Below are 12,743 nucleotides of genomic sequence, written 5' to 3' on the forward strand. Positions count from 1 at the left end.
ACCTCCCCATCCACGGTCCTTCCCTCCGCCCTGCCTATTGCTACGCCCGCATGGACCACACCAGTCCCACTTCTCCCCTATTGTCCCCTACCTCCTCTGATGTCACTACTGCTCAGTCCACCTTGGCCACAACCCTCACCGCTGCCAAGGCCGCCGTGGCCGCTGCACGGGAACGCGAATGTGTCGCGCCATGCCTGGGAGCACGAGCACCACACGGCAGATGCCCTCACTATGCAACTGGTCGATGCTGAGTTTAACCGCTCTTTGTATGGCCTCAAGCAGCTCTTTGTATGGCCTCAAGCAGACGCCACGAGCCTGGTACAATCGCTTCGCCTCCTACTTGGTCTTGATCTCAATAGACTTTGTCGGCCAAGTCGGACACATCCCTGTTCATCCTCTGGTGCAACGCTCACATTTTCTACCTCCTGCTCTACATCCACGACATCGTGCTTACGGTGCCCAGTCTCGCCCTTCAACACACGTCCGCCTCCCTGTAGCAGGGGTTTGCGATGAAGGACTTGGACCCTCTCCACCACTTCCTAGGGGTCACCGTGGAGCGCCGCCCGCAGGGCCTCTTCCTTCACCAGCGACGGTACACTCTTGACATCCTGAAGCGGGTTGGCATGACCGATTGCAAACCTTGCTACACGTCTATCGACACCTAGGAGAAGATATCCGATGACGACGACATCCCAGTCGACGATGTGATGACCTACCGAGGCTCTCCAGTACCTCATCTTCACCCGCCCGACATTGCCTACGTTGTCCAGGAGGTGTGCCTTCACATGCATACCATAAGGGAGTTGCACCTCACCGCCGTGAAGCGGATTCTTTGCTACCTCCATGGCACCCTTGACCACAGCCTTCTCCTTCGTCCCTCTTCAGCATCTAAGTTGGTCGTCTACACTGACGCTGACTGGGTGGGTTGCCTCGACACACGTCGGTCCACCTCAGGTTACACCATGTTCTTACGTGCCAACCTCGTCTCCTGGTCCTCAAAGCGACAACCTATTGTCTCCCACTCAAGCGTTGAGGCTGAGTACCACGTTGTAGCCAACGATGTGGCCGAGCCATCCTGGCTCCGTCAGCTGCTTCAGGAGCTTCATAGCCCTCTCGCCCGCGCCACCCTCGTCTACTACGACAACGTCAGCGCGATATACCTCTCCACCAATCGTGGAGATTGACCTCCACTTCGTCCATGAGTGTCATTGTCGGCGATGTCCATGTATTGTGTGTCTCGACCACCTCCCAGTTCGCTGATACCTCACCCAAGGGCTGCCCATTCATGATGTTCTCGAAGTTTCAGTCCAGTCTCAACATTTATAATGGCTAGAGTTGTGACTGTTAATTACTGTGTGTGGTACTAATGTAATAGGCTTTGTCCCAACCCATGTACTATTCTCTTCTATACACACACACACAACTTCCTACACTAATTATGGTTAGGGTTTACAATCTAACAGAGAGAATACAAGAAAACATGACTTTTGAAAAGGTTAACCTGTATCATAGTAGGAGCGACATTTTCAACTGAATATGGTGTGTTATACCAGGGCTCAGCAGAACTCGTAGATCCTTCAAATTTTTTGGACTCCCAGAATATTCTAAATAAAGAGAAATAAGCATTGCATGAAAGAAGGAACAAATGCATATAGTACAATGAGCAAAGTATATGGAAAACAAATTCGATTATGGATGTAAAGCAGAATAATCAGTTACTGGGATTAACATTTTTGGGGTGGGGTGGATATAGATTATAGAGTTAAATGCATGAGCGGCCCCTTAACTTGTCAAGGAATGCCACTTAGGTCCACGAACTTTAAAAATACATTTTTAGGTCCTTGAACTTGTTAAGTGACACACCACAATAGTCGATATGGTCCAAAAATGGACCTGCGATGCACCATTTTTACGAGTTTAGGGATGTGTGGCACATCACTTAACAAGTTCAAGAATATATAAATGCATTTTCAAAGTTCGTGGATCTAAGTGACATCCTTTGACAAGTTTAGCGACCACCAATGCATTTAACTCTAGATTATAAGATAGCTACCGACCTACCATTCCTCTTGCTTTGAGACCTAGCAGGAGGATTTAGAGGCTGTTTGAGGGCTTTTCTTTCTCTTCTTAATACAATGAAACACAATTCTCACACATTCTTCAGAAAAAAATAACTAGGCTAAACACATGTTTATGTTAGAGTGAACACAGTAACCAGTTCAACCCAAAAGCTTAAGCTAATGGATAAGGTAGGCAATCCACTTCAACACCCCCACTCACGTGCAGCCAGAGAGAAAGGCACAAACGCAGCCAAAGAGAAAGGCACAAACGTGAAAATAAATGGATGGAGGCACAAATAAAGCCTCTACAAGGATTCGAACTTGAGACCTCTGGCTTTAATACCATGTTAGAGTGAACGCACTAACCAGTTCAACCCAAAAACTTAAGCTGATAGAGAAGATAGGAAATCCACTTATACACTTTAACACCCCTCTCATGTGCAGCCAAAGAGAAAGGCGCAAACGTGGAAATAAATGGGTGGAGGCACAAATAAAGCCATTAGTAGGATTCAAACCAGCTTGGTAGTGCACTCTAGCATGGTATCAAAGCTAGAGGTTTCGAGTTTGAATCCTGGTAGAGGCTTTATTTGTGCCTCCACATATTTATTTCCACGTTTGCGCCTTTCTCTTTGGCTGCGTTTGTGCCTTTCTCTCTGGCTACACGTGAGTGGGGGTGTTGAAGTGTATAAGTGAATTGTCAACCTTCTCCATCAGCTTAAGCTTTTGGGTTGAATTGGTTAGTGCATGCGTCCTCTCTAACAGTTTACACTAAGCATGTAGAGCTTCCCATATCATGATTTTTCTAAATTTAAATACATCTCGGCATAGTCCATTAACTCCCATCACTTTTGGTACATATGCATATGTGAATGAACAAAATCATCAAATAGGCTTTTGTATTTGCTCCCAGTGGCAGGAAGGAAGATTTCGCAAGATTTGCCAGAGTTACTAATGGTTCTCCTACTGCTACATGAACTATGAGATTGAAGAAGCTACTCTAGTTGACAAGATTTATTGCAACTTTGCTACTCTTTGCTTTTGATCTGCATACTCATGAGTAAGTAAAGTGGAAAAAGGAATGATAACTTTGATTCCATTGTCTGGTTTATAAACTCTCACTGAGTGGTGGTGTGGCTCATGTGTTTACAAGGATAATGATATAGGGAAAATATTGGAGAGTGAAAGTCCTAATTCATTGATAGTGGCCTGGTACCCTTCCTCCATAGTGCAACACTAGTGAGGATCGAGGGCGCTATGAATGAAAAACAACATGGGGAGACCGACGAAGAGGTCGCGAAGAGGTCAAGACAATTATTTTTCTTGAACACGCAGGAGAGCTGACATCATTATATTAAGAAGGAAAAAAGGAACGATTGATAGGGCAAAGAAGCCCAACGGCCTATCGAGTCATCATCAGGTGAACGTGATGAGGGTCACATTCAAGGGGGATACACCGATGGCTCGACCCGAGAGTGGGGTGGTGCATCCACCTGTGTACGTCGCTGATAGACATGCACAAGGTTGGTGTAGCGGGGAGGGGCCAGTGCTGGAGAGGTCATCGACAACGAGGAGAGGGCTAGAGAAGCCAGGGTCGAAGGCAAGGCTACTAGTGGCCCGGCAGAGGCCGACAGGGACGCAGATGGTCCAACCAGGGGTAGCAAGGCAACCCAGAGGGGGTCCAAGTGCACAAGGCCACAAGGGGCACTGTGGCCACATGCGAGAGCTACATGGGTGATCCTATGGGCGAAAAAGGAGGTGGTTGACTAGAGGTAGCCATGGGGTCAGTGTCAAGAAAAAAGTCCAACTGAAGAAAGGAGTCGACAATGGAGCTAAAGGGGATCAACAAGGGGAAGTTCACCTCCATCAAGAAGGGGAAGTTCATAGAAAAACTCTTTTTCAGTGAAGCCTTGACGGACTCCAGCATAGGAATGTCATTCCCAATCAATAATATGTCATCCACATACAAGATCAGAAATACAACAGCGCTCCCACTTTCCTTCTTGTAAACACAAGCTTCTTCATTCTGATGAAAACCAAGCCCTTTGACTTTTTTCTCGAATATGCAGGAGAGCTGCATATCATTATATTTAAGAAGAAGAAAAAAGTCGGGGCCGAAGCCCTTACAAACCATAACACTGAGGTTTAAACTCCTCAAAAAACAGATAAAAAACAACAAACCCTTGAACAGAAATTAGTCGTGAGGAAGGTTAGCTGCTAGGAAAATAAGCCCCTTAGCCCCTGCCATCTCCCACAACCTTCGCTCTTCTCCAACCTGCTCCAGAACAGCAGCAACACTCGGACTGCCGCCCTCGAAGACACACTGATTGCGATGCTTCCATAAGATCCATGCACCAAGCAAAACAAGGGAGTTAATCCCCATCCTCATTTGTCCAGCTGCCATTTCACTTATTGACCACTTCATCAAAACGAATGTTCCAACTCCGAGATGCTTGCTTCAACCCATAAATGAATTTCTGAAGTTTGCATATCTTTCCAGCATTGATCGGATCGACAAAACCCTCGGGATATATCATATACACGTCCTCATCTAGGTTTCCATTAAGGAAAGCTGTTTTGACATCCATCTGCCAAATCTCATAATCGAAATATGCGGCAATAGCTAGAATGATCCGAATAGATTTAAGCATCGCTACTGGCGAGAATGTCTCGTCATAGTCAACTCCTTTAACTTGTCGAAAACCCTTTGCAACAAATCGAGCCTTGTAGATGTGAACATTTCCATCCATGTCTTTCTTCTTCTTATAGATCCATTTGCATTCTATGGGTCTAACACCATCAGGCGGGTCAACCAAGTTCCAAACTTAATTTTCTCCCATGGAATCTATCTCGGATCTCATGGCGACTTGCCATTTCTCGGAATCTGGGTCCATCATCGCTTCTGCATATGTTGCAGGTTCGTCGTTGTCTAACAACAACACTTCCCCATTGCCCAACAATAGCACTTCTCCTCGTGCCTCGCGAAGCCTTGCTGACCTTCGTGGTTGTGGTGGTGATTCTCTTGCCATAGACGTCTCAACTTGTTCTGCTACATTAACATCACTTGTTGAATCTTGTCCCACTGGCTCATCCTGAACTTCTTCAAGATACACCTTTTGTTTACTTTTCTCTCTTTTGAGAAACTCTTTCTCTAAGAACACACCGTTCCGGGCGACAAACACTTTGCCCTCTAACCGGTGGTAAAAGTTATATCCTAAAGTTTCCTTTGGATATCCCACGAACATGCACTTGTCCGATTTTGGAGTGAGTTTATCCGACTGAAGTCGCTTGACGTAAACCTCACAACCCCAAATCTTCAGAAAAGACAAACTAGGAGTCTTCCCAGTCCACATCTCATATGGTGTCTTAACTACGGACTTAGAGGGTACCCTATTTAGTGTGAAAGCTGTTGTTTCTATAGCGTATCCCCAAAACGACAAAGGTAGGTCCGACTGGCTCATCATTGATCGAACCATATCCAATAAAGTCCGATTACGTCGCTCAAACACGCCATTCCTCTGAGGCGTTCCAGGCGGCGTAAGCTGTGGAACAATTCCACAACTCCTTAGATGATTGCTAAACTCATGACTCAAATATTCACCTCCACGATCCGATCGCAGTGCTTTAATTTTCTTGCCACGCTGATTTTCTACTTCATTCTGAAACTCTTTGAACTTTTCTAAGGATTCAGACTTGTGTTCCATTAAGTAGACATACCCATATCTACTAAAATCATCAGTGAAGATTATGAAGTATTGGAATCATCCCCTAGCTGTCGTACTCATTGGTCCGCACACATCAGTATGTATGAGTTCCAATAAATCTAATGTCCTCTCCGGTAAACCCGTGAAGGGCGCCTTGGTCATCTTACCAAGTAAGCAAGCTTCACATGTCTCGTATGATTCAAAATCAAACGAAGTTAAAAGCCCATCAGAATGAAGCTTCTTCATGCGATTCTCACTTATATGACCCAAACGACAGTGGCACATGTAGGTAGGACTTAAATCATTAGGCCGAGGCCTTTTAGCACTAATATTACAGATAGGTGCATCATCAAGATTTAAAATGAATAACCCATTCATAATGGATGCAAAAGCCACAAACATGCCATTCTTAGAGATCACACAACCATTGTTTTCACTCGCAAATGAATAACCATCCTTTATTAAACATGAAGGAGACATAATGTTTCGACTCATACTAGGAACTAGATAACAATTATTTAACTCCAAAATAAATCCTGATGGGAGGTGGAGTTGCATCGTCCCGATGGTCAACGCAACAACTCTTGCATTATTGCCTACCCGGAAATCAACTTCTCCTCTTTTCACGCTTCTACTTCTTATCATTCCCTGCATCGAATTGCAAATATGGGCAACCGATCCGGTATCAAATACCCAAGAATTAATATAAGAATCAGCAAGAAAAATTTCTGTAATGTGAATAGCAAGTGTACCTGCTGCGGCTGTACCCTTACCGCCACGATCCTTAATAGAGGCCAAGTACTGCTTGCAATTCCTTTTCCAGTGACCAAGTTTTTTGCAATAAAAGCACTCTGCATCTGCAGCTGGTCCAGCCTTGGGCTTTTGATTTGGCTTGGATACTGTATCCTTTGCCTTGCCCTTCTTCTTTTGAGATTTACCCTTCTTCTTAAAGTTGGGTTTGTTTTGGACCGTCATCACATGGCCGCTGCTGCCAGCGCTTTTCTTTATGTCCCCCTCTGCTGTTTTCAGCATGCCACATAGTTCATTGAGGCCCCTCTCCGCCCCATGCATATGGTAGTTCGTAATGAAGTTTCCATAGCTGGGCGGAAGAGATGCCAAAATAAAGTCAGTGGCCAACTCTTGGCTTATTGGGAAGCCTAGCTTCTCCAACCTCTGACTGTAACCAACCATTTTGATTACGTGTGGCCCAACTGCTGCGCCTTCTGCTAGCTTGCAATCCAGAAAGGCTTTGGACACATTGAACCTTTCAGTCCTAGCCTGAGTCTGGAACATATCCTTGAGCGCCACGATCATATCGTGCGCCTCATGGTTTGTCTCAAACTGCATCTGTAGCTCAGGCTCCATGCAGGCAAGCATTAGGCAACTCACTTCAAGATTAGCATCCATTGCTTTCTTGTAAGCGGTTTTAGCTGCAGCAGTTGCATTTTCACCAGGATCCTCTGGCAGTGGGGTGTCTAGAACGTCTTCCTTTTTTTCAGCCCTGAGAACAATTCTCAGGTTACGGATCCAATCCGTATAGTTTGTTCCATTTAACTTATCCTTTTCAAGAATTGATCGCAAAGTAAATGTTGGTGTGCTAGGTGCCATTTATCTACAACAAAATAATGCAAAATACTAAGACAAAAATATCCATGACAGAGTAAATCATATTAAACATTTAATAGTATACTCCCACTAAAATCAATATCACTCGATTGATACTTAGTGATTCAAAACCCACAACTAACAAGTCTACTAGTGAGCTTTAGCATCACCGCTAGAAGACAAGTTAGATCGGTAAGCAACTCTTTGCTAATCATATCATATATATGACTCCTGTTGTTGGGTGACATCTCTATGTCTCGGCTCCCAACCTTATGCCCCAAAGTACTTAACCATTAAGCTGACTTTGTTTAAGTTAACCAACCCTTTCTGCAGTTCGTATCCGATACAAACCTATCTAGTCAAGGAAAACTGGTGGCACCCTAATTTCATAGACACACCACCAATTGTACAAGACTTATGATAGTGCAAGGTTTGGAGAGGCATTTAAGCTTAAACATTTATGAGGGATCGTCCTACTTTTATCATCGCACGCAAGGACATATATGCAATATGAACAAGTAGAACATTAAGAATGACATTCACACAACAGTTGTGATTCGGTATGGCTTGTTGTCACATGGTGATCCCCATCTCCAATAATCTGTCCATCACGATGATCTCCATCTCCATGATATAGGTATGTCATCCTTCAGGTGATGAGTCCTTCAAGACCTATCTAACGTATGCTGGTAAACAAATTACATATACGCTTTGGATCATCACATGTTGACACGCAGGTCATTACATTAAATTTGGACAATACATGTGGCTCCAGCCGTATTGCCCTGGTCACGACACGCAGGTCATGAATAATTCATTAATATGCATCATATACACACAATAGCCATACCGATCACAATATGTCCTGCAAAAACAGGTTAGACAAACACGTTTTTATATGTTCGCCACTACAGCAGATAGCAGGGCAGCGCCCTGAAAACCTCACAGGATTCCATGCATCGTATGTATGGAAATTCCACTGAAAATCTCATGCGGTTGATTAAATCAACCCAAATGCGAGACTTTCGACCTAAAGAAGATTACACTCATGACGTCGATCTGTTACGTCAATCTGCTGGTTGTGTACGCAGTTAGCCCCAATGGTGATTCCAGCCGGTAGGGGCAAGTCGCGCACATAACAGAGAAGGACGAACTAATCTCTTCAGTCATATCCGATGTAATCTACTTCAACCTTTTATAACCAATTGATCTAATCAAACCGTTCATCAAGTAGATCCATCTCATGAACCTAGATCCAGACCTAAAACTACGCAGAACCTGGCTCTGATACCACTGAAGGATTACGGGGAGGCTACGCTAGCGAAAAACAAAATTTTCAACCCCATAAAACCAAGAACTACTGCGGTTATAGGTCATGGAATTACCACTAGACGCGCAGAGCAGCAGAAGACGTCTCGATGTAGACGAACGCGTCGAGCAGTGCCGTGCAGTCGTCGGCGTCCTCGCACGGTTCGTCCTAGTGCTCCAGATGCAGCACCTCCGAGGTATCCACACGTACAGGGAGGAAGCGCCGCGTACCGAACTGCTAGGTTCGCGACGGCGGCTTGGCGAGAGGCTACTCGTTTGCTGGTGGCGAATTAGGGTAAGCCTAACCGCGCCCCCGCCCCTCATTATATAGGCGTTATGGTGGGCTTCTGACACCGAGGCCCATCAGTAACCCTAAAGCCCAGTCTAATTTCGGATCTAATCCGAGTTAGGCTTCCTTCCCCTTAAGTGTGTGACCCTATAGGTTCACGTACAAATAGACATAGCCCGAGTACTCTTACTTGGCCCAATAATTGACAGCGGCCTCTAGCAAGACATGTCAACTTCTATGCGCACGTAAAGATCATATCAGACGAACCATTGCAACATTCCGTACATGTTGTTCCCTTTGTCTCACGATATTTGGTCTGGCTCTAAGCTGACCTCTCTTTACGTATCCAATTCACAGTATCGAGAAAGAGAGGTCAGCTTAGAGCCAGACCAAATATCGTGAGACAAAGGGAACAACATGTACGTAATGTTGCAATGGTTCGTCTGATATGATCTTTACGTGCGCATAGGAGTTGACATGTCTTGCTAGAGGCCGCTGTCAATTATTGGGCCAAGTAAGAGTACTCGGGCTATGTCTATTTGTACGTGAACCTATAGGGTCACACACTTAAGGGGAAGGAAGCCTAACTCGGATTAGATCCGAAATTAGACTGGGCTTTAGGGTTACTGATGGGCCTCGGTGTCAGAAGCCCACCATAACGCCTATATAATGAGGGCGGGGGCGCGGTTAGGCTTACCCTAATTCGCCACCAGCAAACGAGTAGCCGCTCGCCTCTCGCCCTCGTCAAGCCGTCGTCGCGAACCTAGCAGTTCGGTACGCGACGCTTCCTCCCTGTACGTGTGGATACCTCGGAGGTGCTGCATCTGGAGCACTAGGACGAACCGTGCGAGGACGTGAAGGACGCCGACGACTGCACGGCACTGCTCGACGCGTTCGTCTACATCGAGACGTCTTCCGCTGCTCTGCGCGTCTAGTGGTAATTCCATGACCTATAACCGCAGTAGTTCTTGGTTTTATGGGGTTGAAAATTTTGTTTTCGCTAGCGTAGCCTCCCCGTAATCCTTCAGTGGTATCAGAGCCAGGTTTTGCGTAGTTTTAGGTCTGGATCTAGGTTCATGAGATGGATCTACTTGATGCACGGTTTGATTAGATCAATTGGTTATAAAGGGTTGAAGTAGATTACATCGGATATGACTGAAGAGATTAGTTCGTCCTTCTCTGTTATGTGCGCGACTTGCCCCTACCGGCTGGAATCACCATTGGGGCTAACTGCGTACACAACCAGCAGATTGACGTAACAGATCGACGTCATGAGTGTAATCTTCTTCGGGTCGAAAGTCTCGGATTTGGGTTGATTTGATCAACCGCATGAGATTTTCAGTGGAATTTCCATACATACCATGCATGGAATCCTGTGAGGTTTTCAGGGCGCTGCCCTGCTATCTGCTGTAGTGGCGAACATATAGAAACATGTTTGTCTAACCTGTTTTTGCAGGACATCTTGTGATCGGTATGGCTATTGTGTGTATATGATGCATATTAATGAATTATTCATGACCTGCGTGTCGTGACCAGGGCAATACGGCTGGAGCCACATGTATTGTCCAAATTTAATGTAATGACCTGCGTGTCAACATGTGATGATCCAAAGCGTATATGTAATTTGTTTACCAGCATACGTTAGATAGGTCTTGAAGGACTCATCACCTGAAGGATGGCATACCTATATCATGGAGATGGAGATCATCGTGATGGACAAATTATTGGAGATGGGGATCACCATGTGACAGCAAGCCATACCGAATCACAACTGTTGTGTGAATGCCATTCTTAATGTTCTACTTGTTCATATTGCATATATGTCCTTGCGTGCGATGATAAAAGTAGGACGATCCCTCATAAATGTTTAAGCTTAAATGTTTTCCAAACCTTGCACTATCATAAGTCTTGTACAATTGGTGGTGGGTCTATGAAATTAGGGTGCCACCAGTTTTCCTTGACTAGATAGGTTTGTATCGGATACGAACTGCAGAAAGGGTTGGTTAACTTAAACAAAGTTAGCTTAATGGTTAAGTACTTTGGGGCATAAGGTTGGGAGCCGAGACATAGAGATGTCACCCAACAACAGGAGTCATATATATGATATGATTAGCAAAGAGTTGCTTACCGATCTACCTTGTCTTCTAGCGGTGATGCTAAAGCTCACTAGTAGACTTGTTAGTTGTGGGTTTTGAATCACTAAGTATCAATCGAGTGATATTGATTTTAGTGGGAGTATACTATTAAATGTTTAATATGATTTACTCTGTCATGGATATTTTTGTCTTAGTATTTTGCATTATTTTGTTGTAGATAAATGGCACCTAGCACACCAACATTTACTTTGCGATCAATTCTTGAAAAGGATAAGTTAAATGGAACAAACTATACGGATTGGATCCGTAATCTGAGAATTGTTCTCAGGGCTGAAAAAAAGGAAGACGTTCTAGACACCCCACTGCCAGAGGATCCTGGTGAAAATGCAACTGCTGCAGCTAAAACCGCTTACAAGAAAGCAATGGATGCTAATCTTGAAGTGAGTTGCCTAATGCTTGCCTGCATGGAGCCTGAGCTACAGATGCAGTTTGAGACAAACCATGAGGCGCACGATATGATATTGGCGCTCAAGGATATGTTCCAGACTCAGGCTAGGACTGAAAGGTTCAATGTGTCCAAAGCCTTTCTGGATTGCAAGCTAGCAGAAGGCGCAGCAGTTGGGCCACACGTAATCAAAATGGTTGGTTACAGTCAGAGGTTGGAGAAGCTAGGCTTCCCAATAAGCCAAGAGTTGGCCACTGACTTTATTTTGGCATCTCTTCCGCCCAGCTATGGAAACTTCATTACGAACTACCATATGCATGGGACGGAGAGGGACCTCAATGAACTATGTGGCATGCTGAAAACAGCAGAGGGGGACATAAAGAAAAGCGCTGGCAGCAGCGGCCATGTGATGACGGTCCAAAACAAACCCAACTTTAAGAAGAAGGGTAAATCTCAAAAGAAGAAGGGCAAGGCAAAGGATACAGTATCCAAGCCAAATCAAAAGCCCAAGGCTGGACCAGCTGCAGATGCAGAGTGCTTTTATTGCAAAGAACTTGGTTACTGGAAAAGGAATTGCAAGCAGTACTTGGCCTCTATTAAGGATCGCGGCGGTAAGGGTGCAGCCGCAGCAGGTACATTTGCTATTCACATTACAGAAATTTTTCTTGCTGATTCTTATATTAATTCTTGGGTATTTGATACCGGATCGGTTGCCCATATTTGCAATTCGATGCAGGGAATGATAAGAAGTAGAAGCGTGAAAAGAGGAGAAGTTGATTTCCGGGTAGGCAATAATGCAAGAGTTGCTGCGTTGACCGTCGGGACGATGCAACTCCACCTCCCATCAAGATTTATTTTGGAGTTAAATAATTGTTATCTAGTTCCTAGTATGAGTCGAAACATTATGTCTCCTTCATGTTTGATGAAGGATGGTTATTCATTTGCGAGTGAAAACAATGGTTGTGTGATCTCTAAGAATGACATGTTTGTGGCTTTTGCATCCATTATGAATGGGTTATTCATTTTAAATCTTGATGATGCACCTATCTGTAATATTAGTGCTAAAAGGCCTCGGTCTAATGATTTAAGTCCTACCTACATGTGCCACTGTCGTTTGGGTCATATAAGTGAGAATCGCATGAAGAAGCTTCATTCTGATGGGCTTTTAACTTCGTTTGATTTTGAATCATACGAGACATGTGAAGCTTGCTTACTTGGTAAGATGACCAAGGCGCCCTT

At 44.8% G+C, this 12,743-nt stretch overlaps 1 protein-coding gene across 9 annotated transcripts in view; it reads right to left on the reverse strand.

Moving 5' to 3' along the window:
- LOC103636601 (insulin-degrading enzyme-like 1, peroxisomal) overlaps positions 1-12,743 on the reverse strand; it is an 85,468-nt gene that overhangs the window by 40,224 nt on the left and 32,501 nt on the right. For all 9 annotated transcript variants that reach the window (XM_020542555.2, XM_035961956.1, XM_020542560.2 and 6 more), the window contains one exon: positions 1,502-1,604. In XM_020542555.2, coding sequence (XP_020398144.1) covers positions 1,502-1,604 — 103 coding nt within the window. The remainder of the gene's footprint in view (positions 1-1,501; positions 1,605-12,743) is intronic.

Source organism: Zea mays, chromosome 8 (genome assembly GCF_902167145.1).
Source record: "Zea mays cultivar B73 chromosome 8, Zm-B73-REFERENCE-NAM-5.0, whole genome shotgun sequence".
Taxonomy (NCBI): domain Eukaryota; kingdom Viridiplantae; phylum Streptophyta; class Magnoliopsida; order Poales; family Poaceae; genus Zea; species Zea mays.